A 9128-nucleotide genomic window follows, 5' to 3' on the forward strand; every position below is an offset into this window, starting at 1 on the left:
GGATTTATTTCAGGAGCTCCTACATATAAATAATTACATTTTTTTATCAATATTCCAAATACACAAATTCCATGCAGAATATGAATTAAATGAAGTGATAAAAAACCCGCATTTTTGCAAGAGTTAAGAAATAAGGCTGAGGTAAGTTATGACATATACCTGTGTGTAACCTGACAAACATTTGTAGGCCTCGATTCAATGGATGCTCACGGAAGAGTTTCTTCAGAAACACCGCCATCTAGTGGAGTCTTTTATTTAAAAGTCTTTATGTATTTATTAAAAAAAACAACTATACATATATATAATTTTTTTGTTTTTCATTTTAGACTGTTCAGACTGTTGCATGGAGAGGAAATGTTATACACATTGACAGACACAGAGCTGTGAAGCACAACTCAACTGCTGTAGCCTTGAACACATCTGCCTGAGCACAAAAGCATTCAGGGATACATTGATAATAACCTGCCTTGGGACATATACTGTAAGGGTGTGTTGCTCACACCTCCTCTGATTTTACAGAAACGTCTCAGAGCATAGTCAGTGCCCCTCAGGCACAAGATTGCTTTTCTAACCATTACCCCCCTGGCTATCACTGCTGCATTAATAAGAACCTGCCTTATGGGCTGGCCTATATGAGGGAACTTCACATTGTGATAGCTTCAAATCACCAATAGAAAGTACGTGAGCGCTCAGAAATAGCAATGACGACTTTACCTGCATGTAAAACCATTTTCTTCATTGCAATATTATCAATGATTTAGGACTTTTAACTATTACGGCATTGGGTTTCTGTTGTACATTATGATATGTAACAACTCAAGCACAATAATGTTGGCAAAGACCATTATGTTCTACTTTCTTTGGAAGTTATTCGGTATATTTCAGAGGGGGAAATTAATGGCTTTGATCATGGCAAAGGTAGCTTTTAAACATTTTGTTTCCTACTAAATGAAACACCTTGGAATTAAAAGCACTTATATTGTATTAAGCACATGAGAGATGAAGAACATCATTGGAAAGGTGGGCAAAATGATACAGTAAAGCTAGGGGTGCACATTGTGGAGGTGTGTGGAAGTTGAGCTTTGAAATGCTGAGTGATCATTTTAAGCCTGCTGGGTCAGCCATCTCCTCATGGTAAACTCAGAGTTACTGCATGAGATGTTGCTGACAAAGTGTAGATGTCATTCCAGAGCAGAGAGGGCATTGTGTAGATGAATGTGATTTGTTTTACTGTGGAGCCTTCATGAGTAAATTCAGGGACTTCCATCTCAATCGTGCCTCTGGTAAATGGACATGCATAATAAATTGTACAGTATGCCAACATTAGCACGCCAGATTGCTGTGTATAATCATTATGAATTTCCTCCTAAAAGGTTCTAGACGTGGAGTATCTTAAGCCAGGTTCATGCTGGGAATTGTCTGCCCCGCCTGGCTGCGTGCAGTTCTTAACCTGCCCTACGTTGTTGCACAACTATAAGCTACGTTTTGATTCATGTTGTGAAATTAGGCAAGGTCCTTTTAAAATTGGTTGACTCTCCCACAGCTGTATACCATCTCGCTGATAAATGTTCAGATGAATTGCCAAGAACAGGAAGAGGCACGAGTCTGGGAGAAAAAACAGGAAAGGGCTATTTTGTGTTAAGACAATTTAATAGAGTTTTTCATTGTTGTGCTTTGTTGTACTGTAGGTTGGTGACAAACTGGCAAGTTAAAGCATGACACTGCTCCATACAATGTAAATAAAAAAATGTGCTTGAGAAATAAGCCTGGTAGTTTGTTATGCCTTCTTTATTGCATGTGCTTTTAGAGGCTTGACTTTGATTGTTTGCACTGATGAAAGTTATGATTACTTTGCTGTTTTAACAGTAACAAGTGATTAGTTATATATTTATATGAAATGCAACAATTCCACCTTCATTTTGGCAGAATTACAATAACTATGCAGTGACAACTAAACTAATACTCACTCAAATCTGACTCACTTTGGTGAAAATAAGCAGCCAGTGTTAAGTTTGATAACTTTTAATAGTTCAAATGTCTTAAAATGCATTGTTTGGTAAAAAATAAATAAGTTTACCATTCCCAGTGCAAAGCTAGATTTGAGGCATTCTTTCCTCTTCCTTTTGTGTGCAAAATTAAAAGCTTTTATGTCATTAGACCTTTTCACATTATCTGTCCTTGAGTACATTTCTGTATCCATTATAGTCATCTTTAAAAAACAAACAAAAAAACATTGAATCATAGGACATAAATACTTCATACAGATATCTGTAACTGTACACAGAGTTTTTGTGACTAAGGTTTTTCAGAACAACCTGTTTTTGATCGTGTCACTGCACCGTCCTTTTGAAACGGTCTCTCTGCACAGCACGGGTCCTCCTCTGTCTCTCTGCTATGGTGGAGCTGAGGCTCTGTTTGAGGGCTGGGAGGACCACCCCAGACTGAGAGGGTCCACACCTGGGAAAGGAAGTATGTAGATATAACTGAGAGGTCCAAGATGGTTTTATGACATGAGTAGCATCGGGAAAAGTCTCTGTATTGGTTACAAGAGGCAGTAAATGCCAATATTATAAAAGAAAGTATATATTGCCAAGAAGTGAAAGTCAATTGTTTCGTTCGATTGAAACATCAGCGCCCAGCAGCAAAGCTACGCTTCCGCCATTTCGGACTGAAAGCGACTAGGATGCCAGTAAAACATCTGCCTAAAAAGTGCCGTACAAAAGTAAAACAAAATTATTTCTACTCTATGGCCTGTGTTGAACAATAAAATACTATAAATATAATAAACGTTTTCAGTCCAAAATGGCAGCAGCGGCTGTTGTAAAAAAACCTAAAAAAAACACAGGAGTTTCGTCTATGTGCTTCTGTACTCTTTGATATTATGGACGATTTACGTACGTTTTTTCCGGAAATGTCTGAATTCCAAGTTTTGGAAATTTCTTTTCTTCTGTAGATTTGCTGAGAAGTACAAAAAATAAAGAAACCCATATCACAACTGTGCTATTTTTTTTTTCAAGGAATACTATAAAGGTATATTGGTGTACATAAAAATGATAATATTTGATCACTTTACCGGGTACCATCAACAAGGTAGGCCTTGGTCAGAATGTAGTTTTCTGGGGTGATTTTCTTGCTCAAAACGATATCTCTCAGCAACGCCTTCACACGTATAATCTAGATGAAACAATCTAATTGTCATAAAGTCATGAAATATTTCCACAGAAATATCTAAAGATCGTTGCAACAGAATTTCATTGCCAGTCAGCAGGTTGGGTCAATGTTTACTTCCTGTCAGTTGATGTCATTCACATACACTGCAACAGGAAATAAAGCTAGATACATTTGCAATGTTCATGTATACTGTGAAATGCTCTATAAAAACAATAAAAACAATTGCTGGAAAGCAAATTTGTCTTATGATGGAGCACTTACTTCCTGAGACTGTAAGCTGTTAGCATTGTAGAGCTGCCGGATGATGACCTCACACTCCTGTAGTGTGGGGGCGCGCGGTGGATGGGAGGGATTGCTGTGAATTCGTAGAGGCTGTAATGAGGTGATGAGGCCCCCCTTCACCTCTGGGCCGCGGTCCTGCCTGGCAGATCCCAGCATTTCGCTGCCCTCTCCAGCGCTGCTCCCCAGTAGTCAGTGAGATAATATCAATTAATGGTAACATACAAACTGTTAAGGCAGTTTTGATTGTAAACACTTAGTTGCTACACCTACGGGTACTGATCGAGACTCAAATCGATTTATTGGGCCTTGTTTGTACGACAAGACCAGATGTGCAATAAGTCTTTCATGGCTCTGTGAGGTTGTGAACTCTGGTGAGTTTAGGAACTTGCAATGTAATCCTGCTCAACCTACGACATGAATTTCACTAAGGGGACACTTGTCGATTTTAAACAGCAGTACAATATAATAAACAACGTCTATTTTGCACTTAAAAAAGATTGTGAAATTTCACATTTTCTTCAAGCCACAGAGGAAATGTTCAAATCTAATTATACACGGCATCTCTTTGCACGACTGTTTCATAAAGAGGCTGCAGGCCAACTGCACTGCAGTAAAATCGGTTGGGTCTTTGCATAAGCACATGCTAAAAACCCTAGATAAGAAATTCTTAAAACAAATATAACTTTGTGAGCTGGGAAAACCCGATGGCGATTAAGCATTCAAATAATAATCTACAGTATCTTTTTTTTTAATATAAAATGATACATGGGATGGGCCCTTCCGTATGCCTCTTTTGTTTGAGTAAGAAGACACCCATACCATATAACCAGAGGAGCTACGAGACTGGACTGCGACCTGGACTGACAAAGAATTATACACACACCGGGCCATCTACTTTCGATTTAACATTTAAAACAGTCATATCTGTCAGTATTAAAACCATATGCTCCACACCACTTTGTGAACCTGTCTTTTGGTTCTTCACACGCTGTAGCTGTGGTATACCACTGCATGTGGTGAATAGTGTGTTTCACATCTTCTTAGTGTGATTAATGTTCTCCTTAATGTCCTCGTACATCTCACTTGCTTTATGTGCTGCATTATATTATTCAGTATTGCACAGTATGTTTCACCTAAAATGTGATTAATAATGTTGCTTTATTTTGTCTCATCTCATCGACATGTATTAACCAACATGTCTCTTCTTATCAGTGCTTTGCTATACTCTCATTTAGAGCTGGAACAATACATCCAGAGCTGAACAGCAATATTGTGAGATGAGATATTGTTTGAATTTTTTGTAAAAATCACGATACTACTTAAATGAGTGTTTTCTTAATGTCTTAATGGCTGCGTGACACAAATATCTGAGCTTATCTGACTATCCTAGCTGCGTGAAATTAACAAAGAATGCCTGCTAACTGCTTTGTCATCGTATCCATGTTTGTCTCTCAATTCTTTGTGGACATCTTCTAAAGTCATCCCTAAAGTCTAATCCCACTACATCAGTATTGAGGTAGGTAGGCAGGTGAAGTACTGAATAAGAACCAGATGTAGCAGGATGGAAATTCACCTCAGTGCTTGGTCCTGTGCGGGTCGCGTGTCCTGCAGCGGCTCCTCCAGGTAGAGTCCCATATGGGCATCACTTCCCTGAGTGGGTGGTCGGACGCCTCGCCGACTGCGTGACATTCCTAGAAGAAAGAGGACCCGAGACTAAAATAGTTAGAAATTGTTAACTGCTGTCAGTGATTTAGGACGAAACAAAATACGTCAGTAAAACCAGGATTACATCTTACCTTTTCTACTCGACTTGGGAGGCTCCATTATCAGCTTATACTGCAACTCTGCAACATCCATATTGAGAGAAATTCAGTGTGCAACATACTGTAGGGAGGACCATGAGAGGCACAATCTTGTAACACAGTCCCGACAAACGGCCCATGTTTCCATGGGGGCCTCGACCGCTGTGACGGCGCGCAGACAGATGACTGGGGAGTCTTCCTGGCGGGTGGTGAGATGCATTTATGTGGAACAGCATGTGACTTGTTCAGTAAAGTGACACTGGATCTCTGTCCACCTCCCACTGAGAGACCATCAAAACCCTGGAGTTGCTACGCGACCACGGTACCTAGATTGAATGTCTCTCTTTTCAGCACCTTATCATCAAGAGACAGTCGGGTCTTTGTCATTACCTTACTTTAAATCAAATTCATTACATAAAGGGTGTGCTGTGGACACAACAAAAGGTTACTGAGTTCAACCCATGTAAATGGGAAATACTTATATTGATTCTCATGATGAATTGGTTACCTTTCAGGGCCATGTGTCCATAAAGTAGCTGATTCTTGATGAGCATCATAACACTGCAATTTCTTCTTGGGAACAATAAGGAACTACATCTTTCTATGAAACAGAATATTGATTTGGGATGCAGCGCTCCGACATTTTCAGTCCCGATACCGATACCTGAGCTTTGGGCATCGGCCAATACAGAGTACCGAGCCGAGACCAGTGTTTAATAATAAGCTGTATGCCTCACTGTGTGGAAGTGACTGTGACCATTCCTTTATGTGAAAGGCAACATCAGGCTTGACTTAAACATCGCTTTCCTAACTTTGTAAAACAAAATGTAACAAATAAATACATAGATATAAATGTATTTAATTGTTTTTTTATTATCAAAATAATAAATATTGCACCAGCAACTTGGTCAAAAACGTCAAAATTGACAGGAATTACAATTCAACTGTAAACCTTTTTCACGCAGCAACAAATTGGTTTGAAACTTAAACAGGAAATAAAATTCCAGTATATAATGTATAGAGAAATATACACATAAAAATTGAATGGAATAGATCGGCCCCATTGTCGCTGATATCCGATCCAGCTATTTGAGTCAGTATCTGCCCGATATTCGATCCGGTATCGGTATCGGTGCATCCCTAATATTGATCACTAAGCATTCTTTGCTGTTTTCCTCCTCAACCTTAACCCTACTGCAAAGTGAGAGGCCAAATTAGAGCACATTATTTAAGAGCTTGTAAACTTTTATATACTGTATTGTGTTCTTATTTATATAAATTGTCTTATTAGTCCCTAATCTGTGGAACAAACTGCCTCTCCACATCAGATCCGCTCCCTCTACAGAGTCTTTCAAAGCACAGCTCAAGGCCCATCTCTTTTCTTTGGCTTTTGAATGTACTTGAATTGTGATGACTAATTGGCCTTTTATAATGCTCATTATAACAGTCTTTTACTCTTGGATTTTATCTTGGTCTCTGTCTGTGGATATGTTGGATTTTGTTGTCTGCTCTGTTGACCTGTTTTTATTCTGCCTATGTCTGTAAAGCACTTTGGTCAGATCATGTTGTTTTAAATGTGCTATAGAAATACATTTGATTTGACTTGACTTATTAGTCTCTTTTATTTCTATGTTTTTCCTTTTTCCCCCGTCAAAGCAAAGCACTTTGTAACCAGCTACAGTTTTGAACTTACTTAATTATTTACTTTTAGTTTACTTTTTGATATCAGCATGGCATGACAGCAAAGCAGCATGCACTTTTTTACTGGTCTCTAATTCAACTGTCAACAAACAGGGCAATGAATAATTTAGGATTACCCCGAATTACCCCAGTGAAATATTGCTGGTGTCATGTTTATCTTTGTTTATAGCTTATATTGTATATTGGCAGAATTTCAATTTGTATCTATTCTTTTGTTATTATACTGCTTATTTGCACCAACAAAACCAAAGCAAATTCCTAGTGTATACCTCTTACACCTGGCAATAAACACGATTCTGATTCTGAAATTGTCTTATTAGTCTCTTTTATTTCTATGTTTTTCCTTTTTTTCTCCAATTTCTCCTTTCTGCAAAGCACTTTGTAACTAGCCACAGTTTTGACCTTACTTAATTATTCACTTTTTGATATCAGCATGGCATGACAGCAAAGCAGCATGAACTTTTGTATTGCTCTCTAATCCAATTGTCAACAAACAGGCTATTAATTACTTATGATTACCCCGAATTATTAGGTAACACATTAATTTAGTCAAAGCATGTACTACTGGGTAGAAACGACGTTCATTCTCTGACAATAATGGCATTTTTATACCTTTATTCTCCCGTCTGAGATAGTCTATCTCCGCATGGAGCTTCTCCAGAGTGTCCTTGTGTTGCAGCTGCAGGAACTGGATATTCCTCTCCATTGAAGCGACGCGGTGGTCCATGATGTTGTTGCTGTGACGGGAGGAGGAGGACACCTCTGCTGCGGCTCTCCACACTCCTCCTCTGTCCGCCGGCGGAGGGGCGACAGGCAGCGGCTGCAGCTGGTTCTCCGGTGCCGGTAAACGCCGCGGAGAGCAACAAGGCTTCCCGAGCCGCCCGACTCGAGTCCATTGAGGCAAATGCCGCAGAGGTGGAAGGTTATGACTCGACATTGCTTTTTCAGCTAAACGAAACGACCCATTCTAACCTCATTCTCTTACCATTATATATATATGTGGTGCAGGTTAACTTACATTGTTATCCTACAAGAGCCAGTTAACTACCAGGTCGTTTACTAAAGTCTGTCGCTTGTAAACAGCTCAAGGAAGTTCACCCTTTTCCACTCAATTGACATGCGCTCCACTCACGCACACACAGCGTTGCCAGGACAACCAACAAGCTGCCGTAAAGTCCCACCTTCCCTGGCTTATGATTGGCTGCAGTGTGAGTGACGCACTTAAACATAGCTGTTTGATTGGTGGAGCTTGTTAGGGGCAATATGACAATTATTTTTAGTAGTTTCAATTCAATTCAATTCAATTCAATTCAATTTATAAAAAATAGATTGAATTGACCTAGTTTCACAACTAAAACATGACTATTAGGGATAACGAGATGCCACCCCAATAACCACAGGTGTTGTACTCACTTGCATTATTGTATAATGTGTTGATATACAGTTTATTGCATTTGTTCAATGAAAATGCAACAGAGAACTGTAATTAATGGCAACCAGTGGCTTCAAGGAATGTGGGGAAACAAAACACAACAGTATGTTTAAAGGGACTGTTTGTAAGAATCATAAATGCTTGTTAAAAGCGACACCTGTGGCCGTTAAGTCAACGAAAGTCAGCGTCGGGCTCGCGCTTGCTCTACATAGACATGAACGAGCATCGCTCAAAACATTGAGGCGACACACGTCAGCTAAAACCACAATATCACCATATTTCACCTGCTTGGCAGTAATGTTAGTTAACCAGACGAAGGTCTCTCCATGAATTACTGCTGATCCTAGTGCTTTTCCTGCCTCAGTCTCCCGACCGCGGTCGAAGGAAACAGGGAAGACACCGGCACCCGGTCGGAGACGATAACGTTTCTCGCTGCGGAGCCCCTTCACTTCACCAGACACGGGAAACCTCTGTTGGTCTGGAGGAGCTGCAGCATTTATTTCTGCACAAACGTCCACTGGACATTTACTAGATATTCTCAGAGCTACGAAGTCTTCTGCAGTGTGTAGTGTGCGCGTGGAGCGAGCTGAGTGAAGGCAAGCAGGCAGGCAGAGGAGCAGAGTACAGCGGACACTCTACGGTCTCCCCCGTGTCCTCGGACCACGGCAACACTGTTTTGCAAGACGGGCTTCACTAGATATAACTTTGCGGTTTTGGTGCCTCCGTGTAGTTTGTGTTGG

At 40.0% G+C, this 9128-nt stretch overlaps 1 protein-coding gene across 2 annotated transcripts; it reads right to left on the bottom strand.

The window, feature by feature from the left end:
* Window positions 1-1631: 1631 nt before the first annotated feature.
* ccdc74b (coiled-coil domain containing 74B) lies at window positions 1632-8040 on the bottom strand. Of its 2 annotated transcripts, XM_074616859.1 has the most exons (7): window positions 7569-8040; window positions 5250-5297; window positions 5027-5144; window positions 3433-3628; window positions 3074-3174; window positions 2899-2958; window positions 1632-2457 (listed from the first exon to the last, which is right to left on the bottom strand). In XM_074616859.1, the coding sequence occupies exons 1-7, from the start codon at window positions 7891-7893 to the stop codon at window positions 2331-2333; spliced, it is 975 nt and encodes a 324-aa protein (XP_074472960.1). In that variant the 5' UTR covers window positions 7894-8040; the 3' UTR covers window positions 1632-2330. The 2 variants fall into 2 exon arrangements, with proteins under 2 accessions (XP_074472960.1, XP_074472961.1); XM_074616860.1 differs by lacking the exons at window positions 2899-2958; window positions 3074-3174 and having other exon boundaries at window positions 2156-2457.
* Window positions 8041-9128: the final 1088 nt, after the last annotated feature.

Source organism: Sebastes fasciatus, chromosome 19 (assembly GCF_043250625.1).
Source record: "Sebastes fasciatus isolate fSebFas1 chromosome 19, fSebFas1.pri, whole genome shotgun sequence".
NCBI classification, from domain to species: Eukaryota; Metazoa; Chordata; class Actinopteri; order Perciformes; family Sebastidae; genus Sebastes; species Sebastes fasciatus.